This window comes from Mytilus galloprovincialis, chromosome 12 (genome assembly GCF_965363235.1).
Source record: "Mytilus galloprovincialis chromosome 12, xbMytGall1.hap1.1, whole genome shotgun sequence".
NCBI lineage: Eukaryota > Metazoa > Mollusca > Bivalvia > Mytilida > Mytilidae > Mytilus > Mytilus galloprovincialis.
The window spans coordinates 25,649,406-25,675,865 of record NC_134849.1 but is presented as its reverse complement, the minus strand read 5'-3'; the positions used below and the strand labels follow the sequence as shown (position 1 = coordinate 25,675,865).

At 32.8% G+C, this 26,460-nt stretch overlaps 1 protein-coding gene across 1 annotated transcript; it reads left to right on the top strand.

Moving 5' to 3' along the window:
- Positions 1-494: 494 nt before the first annotated feature.
- Positions 495-13,485, top strand: LOC143055018 (solute carrier organic anion transporter family member 2B1-like). Its single transcript, XM_076228151.1, has 10 exons — positions 495-541; positions 2,700-3,406; positions 4,457-4,543; positions 5,057-5,251; positions 5,934-6,098; positions 6,822-7,005; positions 9,071-9,209; positions 10,766-10,923; positions 11,319-11,383; positions 12,996-13,485. Exons 2-10 carry the CDS (start codon positions 2,743-2,745, stop codon positions 13,352-13,354), a joined length of 2,016 nt encoding a protein of 671 aa, XP_076084266.1. The 5' UTR covers positions 495-541; positions 2,700-2,742; the 3' UTR covers positions 13,355-13,485.
- Positions 13,486-26,460: the final 12,975 nt, after the last annotated feature.

The window sequence follows — 26,460 nt, the reverse complement described above, 5'->3', positions numbered from 1 at the left end:
TCTTCATCATGGTGGTCAAAAGCTAAAGAAAAATCCAATCAACCACGGCAGAAAAAAAAAATAACAAATAGTTTTTATCAATTTAATGGTTTCATATTTTATGTCGGGACTTTTTATAACCATTATACGGCATGAGTTATACTCATTATTGAAGGCGGAACTGTTGAATATTGTTGCTGACATCCACTATATTTGAATTTGTGTGTATAGTAAATATTTTGATTTGATCGTCACTAATGAGTTTTATGTAGACGAAACGCGCGTCTGGCGTACTAAATTATAATCCTGGTACCTTTGATAACTTTTTATTGTCAATTATACCACATCGCCTTATTTATATGGTTCTATTAATCATTTAAGATCAACGACCACATGTTAAATATCAATAAGATTGTTTTGCGTATACAATCACACATGGTATCATTTTACAGATGATATTGCATAATATGTTTGTTAATAAACAAAGAAAAGCATGATCACTACAGGTAAGTTAACAGGTATACTGTGTCAGATTATACCCTGCATGGTAACAATCAACAAGGTAAATATTGAAGTTGGCATATTAGTTAAATCATTTTCTTTCACACATTAACTTTTTGTATTTGCTAAAATTGTAGAATGCATTGTCGTAAAAACTAATTTTGTTTCTAATAAATTTAAGTGCACCTGCTCAAGTGAGGAGGTCTGTGCCGCCAAAACTAATATGTTTTTAAGCCTTCAAGTGCCTTTGGAATGCTATGCCGCTGAAACTAATATTTGTTTTCTCCAAGAATTTAAATGCACGTGCACAAATGCGATCCAAAGTCTTTAATTATTTTATTTGTCAATTATTATATAATGAAAGTATTAATTCACTAATCATGCACATGTATATATTATCATATAAAACTGTTAAATTTAGAATTAATGTCAAACCTTGCGATATATGTTCTATCATTATTGATGACTTTGTAAAGTAATAAACACACGTTCTCGTCTCATCTTATTTAACACTTCTCGTTCTATCTGTTGAACCCATAGTATGATTTGGATTTAACATTTTTGATAAGGTCATCAGAAAACCAACAAGGTCAGTCAGTTGAAATATGTGAAATGTTTATAGTATATGAGTATTATGTACGTAGATATGTATACTGCGTTTAGTTAGAACTTTTATTTTATTTTTCTACATGTTCGATATGCAATTTTATATGCATTTAAGTCTTTTAAACGTATATTTCATATATGAAAAGCATAATACTTATAAAGGCTTTAATTAATGAAAATATGATATGTGGTGTATGATTAGCGTAGAAACAACGATACACTTCACCACACGGAATGAATATTAACAACCATAAAACCCTTTGAGAGCCGAGACGTTCTTTTTTTCATATTTTAACGTTGTCCTACATATTTGTATGACGATACAATAAACGATACGTAACGTAACGGCAACAAACTTCCTACAAACACATGCACGTTGTCCTTGTTAAATGGTTTATATGAACAAAGAAGCAAAACTGATGATAAAAGTGAACTACTGCCAAAAGATGGGTGAAAAATACCAAAGGGCCAATCAAATTCATATATATATATAAAAAAAAATGACAAACAGACAAATAATAACACAAATGACACAACATAGAAAAAAATATTAATAAAAGAGGGACAAAAAACAACCAACGGGGCATTAAAACTGATAAATCGAAAATAAACTGACAACTCCATGGCTAAAAATGAAAACGAAAAACACAAACAATAGTACACATAACCACAACATAGACGACTAAAGAATAAGTAACACGAACCCCACAATAATAAGATATCCACCACATGACCTGACACAATTTAAGGGGACTTTGATATTTAAAAATATTCGATATCAGGTCTTGTTATTGGGTTACCTTTAATGATTGTATGCGTATACATGATTATTTAAAATTTTGCATCGTAAATACATAAAGACTATCATGTTTCCATTTTATAAAAAAAAGAAGAAGATGTGGTATTGTTGTCAATGAAATAAATAGCTATCAGGGTTCAGATGAAATGAATGTAAGCAATTATAGATAATCGTGCAGCCTTCAACAATGAGAAAAACACATACCGTATAATCTGCAAAAAAGGATTTGAAAAAGTATGGAATAAATCAATTTAGAAAACTAACGAAATAATGGTTAACAAAAACTTAATTACAAAAATAAATGACAGACATTAACCAACGACGACCACTGAACTACATGTCTCTGACAGACGCATATAGAAATGGGCGGGGTTAACTTTGTATTTGTTTGGCTTTTTAACTATTTTGATTTGAGCGTCACTGATGAGTCTTATGTAGACGAAACGCGCGTCTGGCGTATAAAATTATAATCCTGGTACTTTTGATAATTAAACATGTTTGTTACTGTTTAAGTACGGCTGTACTATTTTATCGAATGGTAGACTTTGTCGAAGCCACTGATGTGAAGTTTTTATTTCCGGGGGGGGGGGGGGGGGGTTTATTTTCACCTCAGGAAATGATTATCTCATCTGTATTCGGCAAAACTTTTGAATCAGTGGTTAGTTTTAATATTGACTGTTTTATGCGACGAAATAAAAAAAAACGATATTGAAGTATTATTGATATTGTGTTATTTTTTTCTATTTCAAATGTCTGTTATATTCATAACATTCATTTAAAGTTTTGAAACTGAATCGTTATTTTCATGTTTCAGAATCAATATTCCACACCATAGGTAATATAGCTTCGATGTAGTCATGAGTACAGATCTAGAGATACAGTGTGGCATTGGCACCTTTAACCCGAATTGTTTACAATGTTGTGCGACTTTAAAAATATTTACTGTGCTTTACTCAATATCAGCTCTGATGACATCGACGCTATCCGTTTATATAGCATCACAGATCACAACGATAGAAAAACAGTTTGGATTCACAAGTACCCAAAGTGGTCTATTAATGAGTTGTAATGATATTGGTTACTTGGCTGTGACTCTCTTTGTCAGCTATTTTGCAGATATATTGCATGCCCCTCGGGTTCTTTCCTTTTCAACATTATTATTCGGTGCAGCCGGAATAATTTGTGCAATACCATACTTTGTTTCACCAATGTATTCAAAATCGATTTTGTCCAAAACTTCGAATGTCAGTCGGAGTGGAGATTTCTTCGGAAAGATAATGTCATCAGGACAACTGTGTAAAGCGTCATCAACTTTTGACCAATTAAATTCCAATATGAGCTGCAGTTCACAATCAGATTCCAATACCTTTTTAGGCGTTGCTAACGAATTCACTCCTGTAGCAATGACACTTATTGCAATTGGAATGATAGTTCAAGGGATTGGCAAGTCTCCAAGAAATGCTTTTATTACTACATATATCGACAATAATGTTAAGAAAACACAAACAGCTGTTTACATCGGTGAGTAATTCTAAATAATTTATTCTGCATTTAATTGTGTTTAATTCCTAAAGATAGTAACACAGCTTTAATTTGTGTGATGTCAATATCATCTGGGATCACTTATTTCCCAATCTCGGGTTCGTTACGGGATGACAATAAATCTAAAATATGTGTATCAATTTAAATAGCTATATAAAACGAAGATGTGGTATGATTGCCAATGAGACAACTGTCCACAAGAGACCAAAATGACACAGACATTAACAACTATAGGTCACCGTACGGCCTTCAACAATGAGCAAAGCCCATACCGCATAGTCAGCTATAAAAGGCCCCGATAAGACAATGTAAAACAATTCAAACGAGAAAACTAACGGTCTTATTTATATAAAAAAAAATGAATGAAAAAAAAATATTCAACACATAAACAAACAACAACCACTGAATTACAGGCTCCTGACTTTCGACAGGAGCCTATAATTCATGTTTAATTATAAGACAATGAACGTTTAATTATAAGTCGCAGTATAGTTATAAATCGCAGTATAAAAACAATTTTAGGTCAATTGTAATTAAAATACAAACTTTTTTGTATTCGGCACAAAACTGAGGAAGAGTTCGGTAATACCTCTTCATTCCCGAGTTTCTCAGCATTACTCAATTAAGTTTATATTTTTTCTGACATTGATTTAATATTGTATATATATATATATGTGTGATCCTATGAATAATAACACCGAGGCAAATTTAAAACGAAAAGTACCTAATCAAATGGCAAAATAAAAAGATCAAACACATCACACGAACGGATAACAACTGTCACATTCCCGACTTGGTACACGCATTTTCTTGTGCAGAAAATTGTGTTTTAAGCCTGGGTGTCAAGCTAGGGGATAACATTAAATTCTTCTTCAGTCCAATGAAACAAGAAAAAAATGGTGTATCGTCTTAATGCAGACACGACAAATTATCGAATTCGACTTAAAAGTAAAAAATATCGCCATGTGTATATGTAAAGTGTAATATTTTTTTTTTGGAACTTCTGGTGAATACAATTTATTTCAACAGGTAGTGTAATGGCCGTAGCTATATTTGGACCGGTACTTGGATTTGGATTTGGTGGTCTATTCAGTAAAATTTATGTCACCTTAGAAGGTATGTTTTTTTTTAAAGAAGACTTTAACATAACAAGAGCTATACAATCTACATCGAAGTTTGAGCAAAAAAAGATATGAAGATGCAATTTGTTATGATACGCGTTTTTTTATACCTGCCCTCACCAGACTCTCACAAACAAATAATAAACGGTACCTTGATAATGCATGACACATTTAAATCGATATTCAAAAGCAATGTTTAACATTCCAATAAATGAAAGTGTTCTTGTACACAGTTCCTTCTACAAAGTTAGTTGTTTATAGCTGAAAATGTGTTTAGGGAAATTGTTATTACCGACGTATTCCAGTGTGGTTTAGATTCACGCATTCTTGAAGGTTAAGCATATTTGTCGTTCCCGACTCAAAATATCTATTTATCGTAGTCACGAACGCTCATCCCTGAATGATTTTTTTGCAAGTTAACAGTTAAAGTGTCATTTATAAGTTACTATTAACACTATGTAACATGTTATATCTTTAAAAATATGAGTTTTTGCACATTTTATTGCAGATGTTGATATTTCGCCACGTGACCCAAGATGGATTGGCGCATGGTGGGTTGGATTCCTAACATTCGGAATTGGAAGTTTATTAACTGCACTTCCGGTCATGTGTTTTCCAAAAAGATTTCATTTGAAACAAACCCCGGTTAACACGAAAAGACTGAAGAAGAAAGGAAAAATGAGAATGATAGAAGGAACTAGAGGTACAATGGTGAATTATAAAATTAAATCTCAAAGAAAACAATTGTTATCACAAATGAATCTTACAAGTGTTCAATATAGCACAAATATATGCCTTAACAAATTACATACAGATTATTGAAGGCTGGTAATCGTCCAACGGCAAAAGTGTTTGTATATTCAAAACAACAACATGTTAATGTTACATGGTGACCTTCTGTTGTTGTTTTTTCTATGGTCGGGTTGTTGTCTCTTTGACAAATTCCCCATTTCCATTCTCAATTTTTATGTAATATGACCTGTATTGTACTAGAGCGACATGATGAGCCATATTGTTTAAAGGTGGATTAATACAATAACACCTTGAAGAAAAGCATGCAACCTTACACGGACACAATTCTGAATATGAACCGGTCAGTCTTTGCTCTCACAATAAATGCCGCTTGCTTACCGTAGCTTATTAAATACCCTTTTTGAAGTCTTTGTTGTTACCAGACCGAGGTTCGAATCAACCACCTCCAGCACTCAAACATGAGCTCTATAAAATATCATAGTAATAAGCTGATCCTTACTATTGTTCTTCTGACTTAGAGTATCAATTTGCAATTCCTGATTTTCTAAATTTCACCTAAGAACATCCTTAATACAAAATATCACAAATATATTATATCACAGCTTAATGCATTGAGGCATTTTTAATTTCAGGATTTTTTAAAGATCTATTCGGACTGCTTCGTAACAAATTGTATGTACTGATCATTGTTAGTAGGTGTCTGATCCTTATTATAGTAAGCGGGAGTGTTGCATTTGGACCAAAATACATTGAAACTCAATTCACATTGCCGGCTTGGAAGTCCAATTTAGTTATAGGTATCTTTATTATCCATACTTAACAATAACAAATAACTTATATCAAATATTTTCCTTATCAACAGTTTTATCATCTACAAATTCACTATAGGACTATTGCGAACGGCTGTATGCAAATTGTCTCTACCATTTGAAAGTAATTTTGAGCTAGTATACCATACAAGAAGGTATTAGCATAAATAGAATACATCCAATCGGATGAGAGATTAGTTAAAATGGAAATCGATACTCCAAATTAAAAACTGTTTATCCATTATATGGGTATTTTGAAGCTTTTCAATAAACTATTTACTATATATATCGGAATGAATATAAGAATCTGTTTTCGACCTCTGAGACTTTTCTGAGATGTTTGATCATTTTAACAAATAAAGAGTACGGTTAATGAAAAGTATAATACTATACAACAAAAAAACATCAACCCAAAACAAAAACATTTCGATGAAGGCTGAACATAAGTGATGAATCAGTTTTTGGTATATTTGTCATATAGCTCTTCAACGGTTTCGGTACTTATACAACCTCGGATTTCAAATGTTTGGCTTTGAGCGTTCCTGATCAAAGTAAATCCAGAAAAGCGCTTCTGACTCATTGAAATTATTAAACGTGTTGTTTTCAAAATTTTTAAAATGTTTTGTTCTATAGATATCATTAACAACACAGATCTCAGCTTTTTGTTAGTGAAGTTATTAAGAATCACTTTGAAGTTGTTGTTTATTTCAGGTGTAACCCGTATTATTGCAGTATCATTCGGAACATTCGTCGGTGGATATCTAACGTCCAAAAAGAAACTTTCACCGCTAGGATGTGGAAGACTGATCGTTATTCTGTCATTATTCACCATTGTCCACTACTTTATACTCATGTTCCTGGGTTGTCCAACTCCCAAAATAATTGGATACGACAGGTTTGGTTGCATTTATTTTGAACTTATATTCACTCTATTATTCTTTGTAAAAGTTTATTTAATGAAGTATTCTCCATAGATATGACCATTGACAACTTCAAAGGAAATGAGTCAGAATAATATCTGATTAAAGTTTTTAGATATTCGCACTTGAACCGAAATAAAGAAAAGTTCCAAATATAATTTCGGCCATATGAGTTCTAAGACTTTTGGGATCTGTTTTGCCTTACATCATTATCACAATTATCTTACTTACTGGCTAAACATAACTTAAATAACGAAAGCGAAGAACATAAACAGAACTAAATAAAGCAAACAAACAATAGATTTGTTTTGCAAAATTGACTTTAAAATACAAGCACATCTCTAAATAATGTATAAGCCAGGGCCCGTATACCTATAACAGCTTTAGTTAAATAAAGGGAACAGTAGTATACCGCTGTTCAAAACTCGTAAATCTATGAACAAAAAAAAAAAAAAAACATCAGGGTAACAAACTAAAACTGAGGGAAACGCCTTAAATATAAGACGAGAACAACGACACAACATAAAAATGTAACACACACAGAAACGGATTAAGCATTAGACAAAATCCGATGAGAATAAAAAAGATAACATCAAAACCAAATACTTGAATTAGAAATAGAAGAGCACCGTGACACGTCTTGAAGTAATGTGAATTCACACTCAAATATAATTGAAAAAAAAACGACACAACGGAAACACATCGTTAAAATGTTGCACACACAGAAAGGAACTATAATATAACAATGGCCATATTCCTGACTTGGTACAGAACAGTTTTGAAGAACAAAATGGTGGGTTTAACCTGGTTTTGTGGCATGTCAAACCTCGCAATTCAATGGCAATGTTAAATATAACATTAAAATGGCAACATGATATTACAGGAATACAATACAAATAAATAGGAAAACATAGTAGACAAAGAAACACATGAACAATAGCTAACAAAAGGCATCAAGTTTAAAATTCAATACGCAAGAAACGCGCCTCATTCACACAAAACTCACCAGTGACGCCCAGATATAAAAGTTCGAAAGTAAAAAAAAGTACAAAGTTGTACAGCACTGAGGATCCACAGTTCAAAAAGGTTGTGCCAAATACGGCTAGGGTTTTCTGCTTGGGATAAGAACATCCTTATTATTTAGAACAATTTATGCTACTTCAAACAGTAATTTTTATCAAATGAATATAAAAGATATACATGATAAAACTGAAGATTAACTAATTACAAAAAAAAACAAAACCCGGATACATTACGAAGACCAACACAAAAATTAGACACACCCTACTTTGTCAAGGCCTCAACGCAAAAGTGAAAAAAAATGACGTCTCATACGAAGTGGTGGAAAGGCACAAAAATTACGTCATATTTGAAATTCCGAAACAGATATCCACGGGTATTACTAATTTATCGTTGGACATGTAGCAAAATCCTTCCGTTCGGAAAAACTTTTAATTAAAGTAGCTTGTGCATACAGGCACAGGCTTTTACAATGTAGGTTAAGATTTTATAAGTTGCATTGAAAATATATACAGATAGGTTAATGGCAACAGTTGTATACCGCTGTTTAAAAGTATGATTCGATTAAGCTAATACAAATCCGGATGTTAAACAGAATAATAACGGACAGCTCTCATGAATTAACTACAGCACACCAGCACAACAGGAAACCACAAACGAAATGTAAACTGCTATAAACGTTAAGCATATAGTACGATTTCTCAATAGATGAATTTAAAATTAGTGCACTTTCCCGAATTTAAAGTTGTACGTCACATTGTTCTGCTTTTACGTCACTATCTGATCGATCGATCGATAACACATTTTTAAGCCGATTATTCCGAAACAACTCGACATTTATGGATTTATCTTTTCTTATCCGGGAAACAGTAAAAAAGGGAATAACAAGCATATTTTGGTGAAAATGTCGGGAGTAAGACATCATGAAACACAGGTGATGTTGATAAAAACCATTAAACACCTAAAATATACACATGATACAATAATACTCAAGAGTTCATATCTCTTTTTCAATTTTAGAAATTTGACCAATACATCGGACATCTGTACAAGTAATTGCAACTGCAATTCTGAGGCTTATTTTCCTGTGTGCGGTTCGGATAACAAGAATTACTTTTCACCTTGTCATGCCGGCTGTTCTGGTACATCCAAATCACAGGTACAAGTTTTAGTAAATAATTAGACTTAAAAATGGCTCCCAAGGAGGTAACCCAAATCAATAATAATAATAATAATAATAGTAATAATAATAATACTAATAATAATAATAATAGTAATAATAAAATAGACGGCACTATGACCAACATTAACTAGAGTAACTGTATACTAGGAAAACAAAATGCTCAAGAGGCGTGACCAAACATTTTTCACAACAAGATAAACCAAATGAATTACCCGGCCACGTCCACTCTGTGTAATATTTTTCTATTTGTATCCATCTGATAAGTTAAACATTTTTCAACTGATTTTTATAGTTCGTTCTTATCTTGTACTGTGTAAGGTTAAGGAGAGGGTTGGAATCCTGCTAACACGTTTAACCACGCTAAATTCGTTATATGCCTGTTCCAAGTCCAGCCTCTAATTCAGTGGTTTTTATTTGTTGATGTGTTATATATTTCGTTTTCGTTCAGTTGGTGTACAATAATAAGTCCGTTAATTTTCTCATTTGAATTGTTTTACATTTGTCATTTCGATTTCTTTTATAGCTGACTAGGCGGCATAGGTTTGGCTCATTGCTGAAATCCGTACGGTGACCTAGAGTTGTTAATTGCTGTGTCATTTTGTTTTTTTGCTATTTGCAAAACACGGACCGTATTATATACAAAATGAATAGCAGACAGATTTAGACCACACAATAAACATATACTGATTGAAAAACTACCTGATTTGAACAGGTACATACAAAATGCAGCGGAAACAAAGATTTTATTAATGAAATACAAGTCCGGGTATTAAACTATAACCAAGGGAAATATATCAAGTATAAGAGGCAAACACCACAGCCACAGATACACTGTACTACGACATACTCAAACACCAATATCATAGAAACAGACTGCAGATAAAACCTGCTATATTAGCAATAAAATTAACGGTACCAATTTTCTTGCTTCTTGCACCAGATGCGCATTTCGACAATATATGTCTCTTCAGTGATGCTCGTGGCCAAAATAGTTGAAATCCAAAGCTTATATAAAAGATAAAGAGCTATAATCCAAAAGGTCCAAAAAGTATAGCCAAATCCGTGAAAGGAATCAGAGCTTTGCATGAGGGAGATACATTCCTTGCAAACTGCTTGCTTTCAAAAGGTAAATAAAAAATGAAGCTGAATCAAACATGTTTATGTGATAACACTTTCAGCATATCCGGCAAAATGTATATGTGAAAAACACAACAGAAGACAAAACTGTATTCAATTTGACAGTCATTTGCTCAACAAAAACAATTCAAGTGTTAAAACAAAAAAAAAGCAAACAAAAAGATATCAATTGTTCACTTATACAATGTCATGCAAAACAAGCAACATACGTTAAGAGAATCACGAGGGAGATAAGAATTATTATACTCGTGTTTGTTATGTTGTAGTTCCTACTTGTTTATACGATAAGTACTTGTTGTTGCCAATGGTCATACGATTTACCATTTTTTACTGCGCAAATTACGCAGTTGCAACGTAAATAATCAACGCAAATAATTTTTACTTTATTTTTAAAGGGATTTACGAACTGTACATGTATAGATCCAACAGCGACAGCTACCCCAGGTTTATGTTCCACGGACTGTCAAATGTTGGTTCCATATCTTGTCGTCACCTGTGTGTTTAGTTTGGTCGAATCATTAGTTATTATGCCAAGTTTCATGTTCATGTTGAGGTAAGTTAATTATTTGTAAAATTATAATTATTACTATTATACATATTATTATTTGAATCTTAATCATCATCGTGTCAATTTTTCTTATTCAATGCAAAATACAGTTGATAATTTATAAAAATCCAATTATTGAACATTTAATAGACAAGAATTAAAAAAACAATTCAGTTCAGGCGAAAGCACCGCGTCTGCAATGCAATTAAACATTCTCAAGTACGGGTATGAAAGAAATGTAATAATGAAGTTAAAATTGTGTATGTAGGTTATCATAAAGCTATATCGAATTGAGAATGGAAATGGGTCAAAGAGACAACAACCCCACTAAAGAGCAGATAACAGCCAAGCGCCATATATAAAACATACTAGTATTAAATACACTACATTTCTTGTTTTAGATCAGTTAAGGAAAAACAGAAAGGAATAGCTATAGCAGTGTTCGCATTTGTTTCAACTTTATTGGGTAAGAAATGCGGTTGTTTCTACAAAAAAAAGAGAAATTAAGCTGAACCTCACATTATATTTTGGAAATTTATCCTGTACCAAGAACTCCCCCATTCTGTATAGTCAGAACGACAATGTTGGAACTATATCATGAATTTCACAACTTTTCCATGTTTTTTTATATTAAATGTTAAAAGCAGGAGGTTTGGCATGACACAAATCCTGGTTCAACCCACTTTTTTTCTAAAATGTCCTGTACCAAGTCAGGAAAACGGCCATTGTTATAGTATAGTTCGTGTCTGTGTGTGTTACATGATAATGTTGTTTTTCTGTTGTGTCGTAGTTCTCCCCTTATATTTGATGCGTTTCCCTGAGTTTTAGTTTGTAGCCCGGATTTGTTTTTTTTTCTCAATCGATTTATGAATTTCGAACAGTAGTATACAACTGTTACCTTTATTTAGGTATTAAGGTATACTAGCCTCCTTTGGGGTTGCCAAGTCCTACAGACAGGTACATTGTAGATGTTATATGTCTAATAAGTCTACTCTTAAACTAGGTTAGTGTACCTAACCTAATAATGACTTCAAGGTTCAGTTAGCAACCAAGCTAACCAATTACATTTGTCTACACACTCACTGGAATCGGTTGTAAACATTATATCTATGATGAATTTATTTGTTAAAATTCTATTTATAACATCTCGTTACAATATTCATAAAACGCATATCCCGGGAGTATGCTATTGATCATATCCGTTATTTTTTCTGAATGTGTCTGAACCTCTAATCAATAGCTGAATCACATATAACGGAATTTGATGAAACTGTCATAAGTGAGAGGTTTATCGCTATAAACCAGGTTCAATCCACTATTTTCTACATTTGAAAATGCCTACACCATGTCAGGAATATGACAGTTGTTGTCCATTCGTTTTTTATGTGTTTTGTCATTTGATTTTGCCATGTGATTAGGGACTTTCCAATTGAATTTTCCTCGGAGTTCAGTATTTTTGTGATTTTACCTTTTTTACACTGTTAGATAATCGTCAGACTATATTGGCATGATGTTTCGTTTCCCCTTTAAGGTATATGTGTACCAAATTAAACATTGAGTTAATATAATTGTTCTTGTTGCCACATGAAATGCCTTCAAAACAGCATAAAAAATATATGTTAACAAAATGCCAAAGGAACAATCTTTTGGGTAATGTAGTGATCATGGAGAATATCATTTAAACACAAAATGTAATGTCTGAACTAAAACTAATGTACAGCGATGCAAAGTGTCTGTCAATCTTTTACCGAAATGAGATTTACAACATAATGTCTTCCCTTTCAGACTGATAACCTTTTTGGTTCACACTTAGACAATAATGACTTCAAAATGCATAAAAGAAGTAAAATTCAAATAATGTTACGTCCTACATGTTGATAATAATTTACTCTACTAAAACTAAAGAAAAAGTCTTCGATGGCTAATGTCTAGAATCAATCGATAAGAATGATAGTGATTTGTGTGAATTGGTCATAGTGTATTTATTATTTTACACGTTTCTTTTGTAAGTTAAATCGTTGTTTTACTTGGATATTGTGGTAAATAGAACTTTTTTAACAAATTGATTTATATTTCAGGTTGGTTCTTAGGGCCTGTTATTTTTGGAGAAATTATTGATATGTGTTGCAAAATATGGAGCTCTCGGTGTGGAGTAAAGGGATCATGCGCGTTGTACAACAATTTGAACTTCCGGTATGCCATCTATGGTTTCAGTCTCATTCTGAGATGCATTGTTCTAATAGTAGAAATCGTGACCTACTTAATTGCAAGAAAGAAAACAGATTGGAGTATTGGAGAAACTAGACGTGAAAGTAAAATAGACAATCCTGAAATACATACTTTCATCGTTGATGAAGGGGATAACAATGAAAACAACAGATACATAAAGACATGTTTAAAGGATAAGGAATTTGAAGAAACAAAAAATCCTGGTTAATTTTAACGAATCTCAAAATACAATATTTTTAAATGCATGTGAATTATCATATTAACGTGTAATCATACTACGATATTTTATAAGAACACTAACATAACATGCTTGATTACATTAAAGATCTGCGTCCTTGTTGTCGGTCGCCATTATATAATTTTCACAACTATCTACTGTGGATTCATTTTTGTTTTTTCGTTGGATACCAATTTTTGTGAATTTATTGAGTTCAGGTATTCCGCAAATCTAAATGTTCAACGCATCACAAATTTCCCCTAGTCTTTTGAGCAGACTTTGGTATAACCACGAAATTAAATATCCATGAAATTGTAAGTTTTGATCAATCCACGAAAATTGGTACCCACGAAAAAAATATTCACAGTATCACTTAAGGAGATTTTGTGTTAATTTACCACAATGTAGCAAGACAACGACCAAAATAAAAAGAAAATCAGATATATACAATTTTCAGTTTTCAATAGTTTCAAGACAACATTACACATACTTAACCCAATATCACCAATTCGGGTAGATAAATGAAGGGCAAAAGATATCAGAAAGACAGTCAAACTCGTAGATCGAAAATACACTGACAACGCCATGGCTAACAAAAAAAAAAGACAAACAGACAAATAAAAGTACGCTAGTAACAATCTAGAAAACTAAAGACTAAGCAACACGAACCCTACCAAAAACTAAGGGTCAAATCAGATGCTCCAGAAGGGTAAACCGATACTGCTCCACATGTGGCACAAGTCGTGTTGTTCATGTTATTACAAACCCGGTAAATAGTCAATTTCGGTAGGTCACATTCGTAATTAGTGAATCGGATTGTAGACACAAGCAACATAAATAAGATTGGATCTTTTTTCAAAACATCATAGTATATAACTGAGCACAGAAACTCTTATCATGAATATAAATAATCTTGTTGATATTGGTTTTTTTAATTTTGTTATGTTGTGTCACATGCTATACACATATGGTGTAAAGGCAACAAAAACTGGAATACCAAATTGATTTTTTACCAAATAGCTTAGACATTAAATCGTCTTCTGTCTAACAACGTTGTGAATAGGTAAGATCCAATAGAAAGTATAACAAAGAACGATGTTCAAAACTCGAAAATCTATTCAATTCAAATAATATGCAAACCAACATAACGAAAAACTGGAACACGTCTAATAAGAAGTTTGTCTTGATGCTCCTCCTAATTACATGCATGACTTACTTATCAATGTTACCTGGCGTTATTTGTTGATGAGTTTAGCGAGCTTAATACCACTCCTTAGAAAATTGGTAACTCGGTTTAGTAGTGTCATAATTAATAACGAATATTAATTAAATTTTAAATAATTGAAAACTGTCGTTATAAAGTTTTTATTTATTTGATCATGTTGATGTGTTTGAGGTTTTGATTTTGCCATTTGACTATGGACTTTCCGTTTTTAATTTTCCTCAGAGTTCAGTATTTTTGTGATATAATTTTTTTTTCTGACATCTCAAAACGCGTCTTATTCCCGCATGAATGTTAGATCTTTTATCGGGACTGTTCAATGTTTTGGTTTTTATTTTCTTTAATTATCTCGTTTATTATATAAGTTCATTTAAAAGAAACATTGAGTTATGATTAATCAATGTTTAGGAAGACGATTTGAAAATAAGGTCAGACAGAATTTAAAAAGTAGTAAATATTTCAGCATATGTTGTGATTCAAACTTATTATATATGTGCGTTCATATTGCATGTATAATGTTTGAGAGTAGTTTAAATATTTTGGTTTAAATAATGAAATTATATTTACCTTTCATGGACCGGGTTGCTGATTTGTGGAGCAGGATCTGCTTATCCTTCTGGAGCACCTAAGATCACCCCTAGTTTTGGTGTCACTCTGATATATTTCGGCCCCCTTTGTGAAGATTGTTTGATAGAATATTTTACAGTATGAATAACAATTAGTGTTGCATTAACTTAATAATTATTATTGAAAAAGAAAACGTCAGAAGAAACATGTATCATACAATTTTCTCGTATGCTAGCTATAGTTCATGTTTACCCCAACATTTTTGTTGTTGGATAACACGGTACTACTAATTTCCAAAATCTCGATATTTCATAATTTTGCCCTACTTTCATACTTTTTCCCTTTTACCTAGGTTCAACTGTTTATAAACTACTAATGGTCTTTTTTTTTGTCCTCTTTTGTTGTGTCCTTTTTCAGTTTATTTTCAACTTAACAGTTAGACTGACCTTTGAGGTCACTCGCAAGTTATTTATTTCCTACGTCACATCCAAATGTCTTTATCCCCTATTTCTGACATCCCAAACGTGTGTAATTCCTTCTATCGTCACATCCCAATGTCTTTATCCCCTATTTCTGACATCCCAAAACGTGTGTAATTCCTTCTATCGTCACATCCCAATCTATTTATCCCCTATTCATGCTATTTCTGACATCCCAAAACGTGTGTAATTCCTTCTATCATCACATCCCAATGTCTTTATCCCCTATTTCTGACATCCCAAAACGTGTGTAATTCCTTCTATCGTCACATCCCAATGTATTTATCCCCTATTTCTGACATCCCAAAACGTGTGTAATTCCTTCTATCATCACATCCCAATGTCTTTATCCCCTATTTCTGACATCCCAAAACGGGTGTAATTCCTTCTATCGTCACATCCCAATGTCTTTATCCCCTATTTCTGACATCCCAAAACGTGTGTAATTCCTTCTATCATCACATCCCAATGTCTTTATTCCCTATTTCTGACATCCCAAAACGTGTGTAATTCCTTCTATCGTTACATCCCAATGTCTCTATCCCCTATTTCTGACATCCCAAAACGTGTGTAATTCCGTCTATTGTCACATCCCAATGTCTTTATCCCCTATTTCTGACATCCCAAAACGTGTGTAATTCCTTCTATCGTCACATCCCAATGTATTTATCCCCTATTTCTGACATCCCAAAACGTGTGTAATTCCTTCTGTCGTCACATCCCAATGTCTTTATCCCCTATATCTGACAACCCAATACGTGTGTATTTCCTTCTATCATCACATCCCAATGTCTTTATCCCCTATTTCTGACATCCCAAAACGTGTGTAATTCCTTCATGGATGGTATACCTTTCATTTTCTCTGTTCCACGTTTTTTGGGAAGTAGATTTAAAAATAATTGTCCCATAAATACGTACCGACGTACTGACGGACAAGCGTTAAAATAAAGGAAGAATCTCGATCCGATTTTTTTTTTAAATATAATCGGTTTTCCAAGTTGATTGATGATGATTTAGCTGAAGAAAAATATGGATCAAAATTGAAGATATGCAGTGAATTAATAAAAATTATTTTAAAATCACTGTGTATACAAATGTCAAATATACCAGGCTTATAACTATACGACAGACGCACGGTTTGTTTTCTTGATAAGACCCATCAGTGATTGACGTAAAAAAATTGTTATGACAACAAATCAATTACATTTGATGAGACTGTCGTACAAGTGAAAGGTTTATCGCTATTAAACAGGGTTCATCCAACATTTTATATATTTGAAAATTCCTGTACCAAGTCAGGAAAATGACAGTCCTTGTCCATTTGTTTTTATGTGTTTTGTCATTTAATTTTGCCATGTGATTATGGACTTTCCGGTTAGATTTTCCTCTTTGTTCAGTATATTTGTGATTTTACTTTTTACAAACTTAAACAGCGTTGATAACATTTGAAAAAGATTCTGCGAAGTGTGGTCTAGGCTATCCACATTTTCTGTAGTAAACCATTAGTGTTTTAAAGATAAGTTTTAGGTTATGATCAGTAAAATTACATTAAAAGACTGTTTAGAGACAATGTATGTCATCACGGACGTTATAGCCTGTTCTGTTGACCGCTGAGCTTTTGATACATGTACATAGGTTTCAAATGTCGGTAGCATTAGTGGAAGTGTCATATACATTAAGGTTTGAGGCTTTATGTTGCCCTGGTGGTTATAGGTCAAAGCTGCGAAATGTTGTTTTTATGTCTTACTTAATTTCATCGATAAAGTCTATACTATATACTGTATGTTATGTCAACTACACACAGCTTTATATTTGTGTTGGTGTTAAATTTAATATAAACTACAATATCTTTTGTGTTGGTGTTTCTGTTAGATCATTTGAATGTTTCTTTGAATGTCAAGTCAATTGTGATGATTGTCTGTTCGTTTACACAGTATTGGCTGTTGATTTTTGTTGCGTAACAATAAAATGCATAAATTTAGGTCATCAGGTTGCACAACCATGTTGTTAATTTAACAATACTTACAAAACTGGAAATACATTAATGAACGCGAATTAATACGATAATATTTGATTAAATAATTATCTAGCCAATTACATCATACTCCTATTCATAATATCATATAATTGGGTAAGTTGCCAAAGTTATGATGAAACATATAAATTTATTTACTTACTTTTTGTTTCAAGAAAACAATACACTATCGTAGATAACGAGTGTTGTCAGCAATGTGTAAGGATTTTTTCTAGATGTTTTACTAAATTGGTTTCTCTCTTATACTGACTAGACAAAATATTTTGCAAGATGATTAAACGGGAAAATGAATATGAATTCTAAGTTGACAGTTGTATTTAAAAAAAAAATAGTGTTTATAACACAAACCAACATCCATTAATGATCCCGTCAAATGGTTAAGAAATAATCGGTGTTCTTCTTCTAAAAGAGAGACGAAAGATACCAAAGGGACAGTCAAACTCATAAATCTAAAACAAACTGACAACGCCATGGCTAAAAATGAAAAAGACAAACAAACAACAGCACACACGACACAACATAGAAAACTAAAGAATAAACAACACGAACCCCACCAAAAAACTAGGGGTGATCTCAGGTGCTCCGGAAGGGTAAGCAGATCCTGCTCCACATGCGGCACCCGTCGTGTTGCTTATGTGATAACAAATCCGGTAAATAGTTAACAACAAGTTCTAAGTTAACAAGTGCATTCAAAATATCCATCTTCATCTTGAGATGAATAACATACCAATATATTATTTCGTGCTGAAAATGCTTGAAGCTAGTACCACATTTTCCCTTAAAACATTCAATCAGTAATGCTTCATTGTCATTTTCTCTTTCTTTTGAAATTTCAGAAAATTGAGCAATTAATCAGACATATGTGCAAATAACTGTAATTTCAGTTCGGAAGAATATTTCCCTGCGTGTGGTTCGGATAAAAACAACTACTTTTCACCTTTCCATGCAGGGTGTAAATCATCTATGAAGGTAAATTTCTTAATTTGTTTCTGTGTATGAAAAAAATACGCCAGACGCCGTAAACAAATACCCATACATTTATCTTTCAACATAATTGAAAATATCGAAGTTCAGATGTGATCTATATGAGTATGGTATTACAAGGGGGAAGGGGGTGGTTATGTTTTTTTCTAAAAAAAAATCTGATGCGCAATTTCAAGAAAACCAATATGGTGGTAAAGCAGATAAAACAAAATATTCTGCATCCATATTTTCTTCAATTTCTGACTCAGACAATCAAACATCCCCTACACCCATCTTGAAGTAAAATGGTTGCTCCCTCAAAATAGGTCAAGACAAAGATGTTGTAAACTTTCAACAAACCTATCAAGACATTGTCCACCAATGTAAGGAAAGTAGAAAGATGATGACATTTTTTTTGATAATGCTCTTTTGTCCTTAAATAGAATTTGGTGAAACGAGAATAAATCATAAATTTCATTATACTCTTATCTGAATAGATGTATAAATACTGTCCACTAGATATTCGTTTATCACATGTTTCGAAAACGATTAAGCAATCATTAATAACAAGGAAATAGCGGACCCATTTCTACTAGATATTAACTTTTCGAAAAGCGTCAACCTTTAAAACAGAGTAACATGTGGTAGTGGTATGAAATAAATACTATAATGAGTTATAAAGAAAAGAAAATAAAAAAAAACACTTTCTTAATTACACAGAAGAACAAATAACCGTTAAATTGAAGTAAGCAATGTGTATAATACTTTGACATTATTTATTTATTTATTTTTACAAGACTGATCGTCTTTATAAATATACAGTGTTAATTTCAATTGTTTAACGCAAGCGTACATTTTAGATAAATAAATTGAATGGTTCCTCATTTGTGGCAGTGCATTGTGATTAAAAATTCGTATGTATTATTATTTTCCTTTCTTAACAACTCTGTCTTGTATTGTTCTGGTCGTACTATTGCAAATATTAAATTTCATGACTGTATCATGTGTTTCCATCAGTTTACCATAGAACTTTCACATGATTAGGTTTGAAATTAATGGTAAACCCTAGTTTTTAGTGCTTACCGTTTTAATTTATTGACAACTGCACGACTCGATTCTCAAATTATAAGAAATGACTGTAATAGTTTTTCTGTCTATTCGAAATAACATAAAACATGTGGTGCACACTGTTAAATAACCCGCTACGCGCATTATTCAATGTGCACCAATTTTTTTTATGTTATTTCTTCATAGACAGAACAAATATTACAGTCATTCCTTAAATATTTTTTTTGTTGGTGTTTCTGTTAGATTATTTAAATGTTTTTTTTTTAATGTCAAGTCACTTATGATGTATGTCATTTTAATTTTTGTTTCATAACAATAATGTTTATTTCGGTTGCATAACCATCTTGTCAATTTAAGAAAACCTTACAAAACTGGAAATACATGTATGAAAGCAAATTGAGACGATTACCTTTAGTTAAATAATTATTTAGCCAATGACATTATACTCCCAATCATAATCACATATTTTTGGGTAAATTATCATAGTTATAATGATACATATAAATAATTACTTTTTTTTCGTTTGAAGAAAGCAATACGCTATCGTACATTGTCGTAGATAAACGTGTTGTCAACGGTGTGTACGCATGTTTTTTAAGTAGGAATCGTGGTTTCGGATTTCCCGAACAACTATTATGGTTTTGACTTCCATGACTACGGATTGATAATGTTTGATTTTGATTTGCAAATCCGAAGTTTGCTAGTTTATAAACAAGTATGTTGGATTGATAATCAGCTACATAGTTTTGATATCCACTTATTTTCAATTGATAGTGGTAAGATAACCGTTGCAAAGAATCTTGTTAAACTTTTGTGAAAGACGGTTTTAATTTTGCATTGTTGTGATAGTTTATGTTCTATTTTGAAGGCAATTGTAGTGACCTGCAATACAAGTACCGTTCCATTGAGTTTTGTTATATGTCTTGTGTTTCTGTCTCTGACCTAGGTTTTCTGTATTTGGCAGATGTAGTGCATCATGACATAAGACATTGTTACGTGTACCATGATGAACTTTCGTGTATGACTGCTGTGTATATTTTTGACATGAAACTATGGACCAGAATATGACTTTTTGACTCTTGACCCATACACGTTGGGTGTGTCATCGGGATACAATGTGTATATTACCTTGACCTCAAAATATAATGTTCAATTGACCTTGCTTCTAAATATGTGGCATGTAGATGTATTGTCATAAGTTGGTGAGTCTAGTGGCAATAGAAATTTCATGTGAGCTTGACCTTTGCCCTCAATGTACAACTTGTATATTTTTTTGGATTAAATGAGCAATTGTCTGATTGGCACTCATACGACATCTTATTATATCTATTTGAGATATACAGATATATCTGCTAGTTTTGTGTAGCACGACTACCTTTTCTCAAAATCTGCGTTGTGTTTTTTTAAAAGGAACTCTTGACCAGACTATGACTTTTTGACTTTTGACCTCTGCATATTGGGTGTGTCTCTTGGCATGATTACCTTGACGACAAGTCAGGAGTCTCTGTTTTTTGTTGATCTTGTATGTTTTTAATTGTAAGTTCAGTTTCATGTTTTGGAGTTTGAACTAGTACACACTTTGTTTAGGGGCCATCTGAAGCCCGCCTCCGGTCCAGGGATTTTCACGCTTTGTTGAAGACCCATTGGGGGTCTTCGACTGCTTTCTGCTCTTTTGTCATATTACTGTCTCTTTAACACATTCCACATTTTCATTCTCAATTTGTAAGAATGTTACGTTCAAATGAAAACCAAATCCTTTAATTTCCGTGAAAAATTTGAGTGGGTCTCATTGGGTCTAAGCGTGACGCGGGATTGCTGACTTTTTGTAAGCGTTACACGTGAAAGTCAAATTAATGTGCCGTGAAAACGGGATACGGGAATCTGACAAGACAGTAAGCGGGTTCCGGGATCGGAACCCCCAAGAAGACCCCCATTATAGAGCACATTTACTGCTTTCGTACAGTTGTGATAGGTAATGCAAAATGTTTTAATTATTTTACCTGAGATTTCATTTCATTGACATGCAGATATGAATAGTCTGTTTTTACATCTTAAAAATTCACACGGAAGGTATACGCATATCAATAAACAGAACTCAATGCAAAGAACCTTTAAAGTACACTTAGACAGAGAGCTCAATCTAGTGAAACACTTTCGTTATGCTGGTCACATGTAACTTGAAATATCGTTGTGTGTTACCAAACTGCAACGAGATCCTGAAAAAATATACAAGTTAATTCTAGAAGTAGAATTCAATGGAAGTAAATAAGCTGTTTACTTAAATAAGTGTAAAATATATCAAGTGCCACAGATGCCCCTGCTTGTGAAAAAAAAATCAGTAAACTTCCACATATAGATGCAGGATTCACGTTATTTTGACCGTTTTGTGACCATAAGCATTATGTATAAGTTTCAAAATATTTGGTTAAGGCGAACTGAAGTTGAAGAACGGTAACAACATCTTTAACATTTTCCTATCTTGAGGCTCCGTGTTGACATTTGTATCATTAATATTGGTACTCATACCCCATCTTCATGCCGATAATGACTCATGAACAGTAAATGTGACGCCACCCAATATGCAACTTCATAGATCTGTGTTATACGGTATAAAGCATTGCGTGTAAGGTTTATAACGTTTGATTGAGTAAAACTTATTTAAGGGAACGGAAACGAAAAATTCAGCAATATTTATTATGTTTTTATAGGGACACGAATTCTCATAAACGGTAAAAGTGACGCTACCAAATTTCAAATTTCATTTTGTGTTGTGTGGTAAAAAGCATTGTGCCAGGTTAGGGGGATGGTGGGGATCCCGCCTTATTCGGTATGTATGTACCAGTCTCATATCAGGAACCTGTAATTCAGTGTTTGTCTTTTGTTTATGTGCTACCTATTTGTTTTTCATTCATTTTTTGTTCATAAATTTGTCCGTTTCTATTCTCGTTTGAATTGTTTTACATTGTCATTTCGGTGCCCTTTATAGGTGACTATGAGGTATGATCTTTGCTCATTGTTGAAGCCCGTATTGTGACCTATAGTTGTTAATTCCTGTGTCATCTGATCTCTTGTGGAGAGTTCTCATTGGCACTCAAGCCATATTAGGTAAAGGGTGGGGACCCCGTTAACAAATTTAACCCCGCCTTATTCTGTATGTATGTGCCTGTCCCAAGTTAGGAGCCTGTAATTCAGTGATTGTCATTTGTTTATGTGTTACATATTTGTTTTTTGTACATAAATTAGGCCATTAGTTTTCTCGTTTGAATTGTTTTACATTGTCATTTCGTAGCCTTTTATAGCTGACTATTGTGTATGGACTTTGCTCATTGTTGAAGGCTGTATGGTGACCTATAGTTGTTAATTTCTGAGTCATTTGGTCTCTTGTGGAGAGTTCTCAGTGACACTCATGCCACTTTTTCTTTTTTATATTGTGCATAAGTTTTGTAGTATTTCCCAATATTGGTTGAGGCAAACTAAAGTTAGGAGAACGGGACTCCTTTTTTGGGGATGTTCGGGAAGGACGGACTAGAGTAACACCTTATGCCTCTCCACTATGGCACCAACACAGAAGTTCTGACTTTTGTGCTGGTAATACTCATCCCACTAGCACTGTCATTAACACACACACACACACACACACACACACATAATTTTATTATAAAAATATTTAAAACTTCTAGAAATATTAACGGAAATAAGGGATAGTAAAGAAAAATAAATGAAAACAGAACGACTGAATTAAATAAAAGGATGTTCGATATACTGTATATTTCGGTTTATGTTTAAAATCTATACGATGCTTTAATTATTTTTATCTAGAAATAATTAAAAGAGAAGATAAATACCTTACAGCTTCCTTTACCCCCGATGCTGAAATGTTAAATGTTATAAAACAATTTTAGCGTCTTTGACCTACTCTATCTTTTTATTCGGATACTTGCGGTTATCTTCTCTAAGTTCAACGGGAACATTAGAATGTTCTAGAATAGAACCCAGATGGAACCAAGAAGTTGGGTTGCTATAACCAAACAACCCGGATGTTGAACCAGTTACCATGGTTTCGAACCAAAGAACCAAGGTTCAGAACCAAAAAAAAAAAAGAAAAAACAGATGGAACCAAGGTTTAGAACCAGAGTGCCCGGATAGAAACTAATTGCATTCAGAATTCTCTTGACTTTTTATACCTTCAACATATTTTCCAAATCATTTATTTATTTAGAATATTTATATATAATTAAAAGGGTTTTACCAACTGTACATGTATAGGAGCAACAGCGACAGCTAAACCTGGGTTATGCTCTACTGAATGTCCTATGTTTTTCCCTTATATAATTGTTGGCTGTGTATTTGGAATAATCGAATCGTTTGGTATAATGCCAAGTTTAATATTCACGTTGAGGTGAGTCTATTAGGCATCATATATGAGGATATGAATTGGAGGAGGCTTCAGTTCTATATCTTTTTATTTGTTAACCCCAAAAAATATATTATATATATTGTGTGTTCTATATTCTATTTTTCTTAAATTTTAACTTCTCTTTTCTCCATTGTTTTGTCTATTTTCTATATTCCTTAATTGTTTAGTTCATTATTTTCTATTATGTAAACCCTATCCATACCATTCAGATATCGCAGTTCAAATTTATCCATTCATAGTGTGTTAATTTACGTTTTTAGATTGAGTTGAGCCTGCCAATTGATATTTTATAGTGTTTTGTTCTATGATGTGATGTTATGCTATTGTTTCTGAAAAAGGGAGAAGATTTGGTATCTTTAAAATGTTTCATCCCGCTGCAAATGTTTGCACCTGTCCTAAGTCAGGAATCTGATGTACAGTAGTTGTCGTTTGTTTATGTAATTTATACGTGTTTCTCGTTTCTTGTTTTTATATAGATTCGACCGTTGGTTTTTTCCCGTTTGAATGGTTATACACTAGTAATTTTGGGGCCCTTTATAGCTTGTTGTTCGGTGTGAGCCAAGGCTCCGTGTTGAAGCCGTACATTGACCTATAATGGTTCTCTTTTATAAATTGTTATTTAGATGGAGAGTTGTCTCATTGGCACTCACACCACATCTTTCTATAGCCATCATCTATGTTGTGTTATATTTTTTCGTTGAAAAAAAATCCTCATTAATATATTCGTTTGCAAACTTTTCACTACAGTTTTAGCTTATTTGAAACAAACTAACGTATCGAATAATTATAATACTGTACGGTAAATAAAGTCAACAGTAGTATACCGCTGTTCAAAACTCATAAATCTATGGACAAAAAACAAAATCGGGGTAACAAACTAAAACTGAGGGAAACGCATTAAGTATTAGAGGAGGGAGAACAACGACACAACATTAAAATGTAACACACACATGTATACAGCAACGGACTAAGCATTAGACAACATCCGATGAGAATAACCAATATAACATCAAAACCAAATACATGAATTTGGGATAGAAAAGTACTGTGACACGTCTTAAAGTAATGTGAATTCACACTCAAAAATAGGAGAAAACAAACGACACAACGGAAACACAACGTAAAAATGTTACACACACAGAAACGAACTATGATATAACAATGGCCATTTTCCTGACTTGGTACAGGACATTTTTAAAGAAAAAAATGGTGGGTTGAACCTGGTTTTGTAGCATGCCAAACCTCGCACTTTGATGGCATTGTTAAATATAACATTAAAATGACAACATAATAATACAGGACTACAATACAAATAAATAGCAGAACGTATTAGGCATAGAACCACATGAATAATAGATAACAAAAGGCATCAGGTTTAAAATTCATTAAGTCATAAACGCGCCTCGTCCGGTAAGGTACGTAGAACACACTAAAATATATACGAGCGAAAATCACTTTGATCAACTAGAATTACTTTGATATTCATCATTATTTACACCTTTATGATATAATTACAGTTTCCGAAGATATGTATAGTATAGTATATCACTGAAATATTTTAAGTAATAATACTATTCGCCGTTTCCGAGTAACGCATTCTTGGTAATCCTTGTAAAACCGTACACCAAAATGTTGTGATTGGTTTAAAACATCCTAAACGATGGAAACTCAACCAACGACTTCACGTTATTACATTTTGGTGTAATGAGATTTCATTAGATTATGAATGGCAAATTGTAAAGGTACTGAAGAAACAATTTAAATGTTTTCTTTTTCTTTATTTTAGATCAGTTAAAAAAACAGAAAGGAATAGCCGTTGGGTTTTCATCTTTTATTTCAACATTTGGTAAGAAGTATTTGAGTGCATTCTGAAATATAACAAACATATCAGTAGTAAAACAGCGGGTGTGAATTGTAGCGCAGAAACTGCATACTTGATTATATTCCCATAGATCACCCAATGTTTTAGGGGTACGTGTTGTTGAGTCGTCACTTTTCTATAAAGTTTGTGAAAGAAAAGCGAACGATACCATTCAAACTCATATGTTGAAAATAAACAAACGACGTCATGACTAAAACAGAAAACAGTCAAACAGTACACAACAGTACACAAAACACAACATTGAAGTCTAAAGTATGAGCAACACAAATACATTTGATAACTAATTACGAACTACGTCATATATTCAGAATCTAAAGGACTATGGGTAATAGCATTGTTCGTATCCCAAAATTACATTGGTTGAATTTTCATTGTTTTGTACGTTTTCAACCAATCAAGACGTTTTGGTGTACACTTTTGAAAATATTACCCAGAATGAATCAGATTCTGAAACTGTAAATTAA

Coding starts and splice junctions, on each gene's coding strand:
- LOC143055018 (XM_076228151.1), top strand. CDS start 2,743: ATGAGTACAGATCTAGAGATACAGTGTGGCATTGGCACCTTTAACCCG. Junction 3,407..4,456: donor ACAAACAGCTGTTTACATCG/GTGAGTAATTCT, acceptor TTATTTCAACAG/GTAGTGTAATGGCCGTAGCT. Junction 5,252..5,933: donor AATGATAGAAGGAACTAGAG/GTACAATGGTGA, acceptor TTTTAATTTCAG/GATTTTTTAAAGATCTATTC.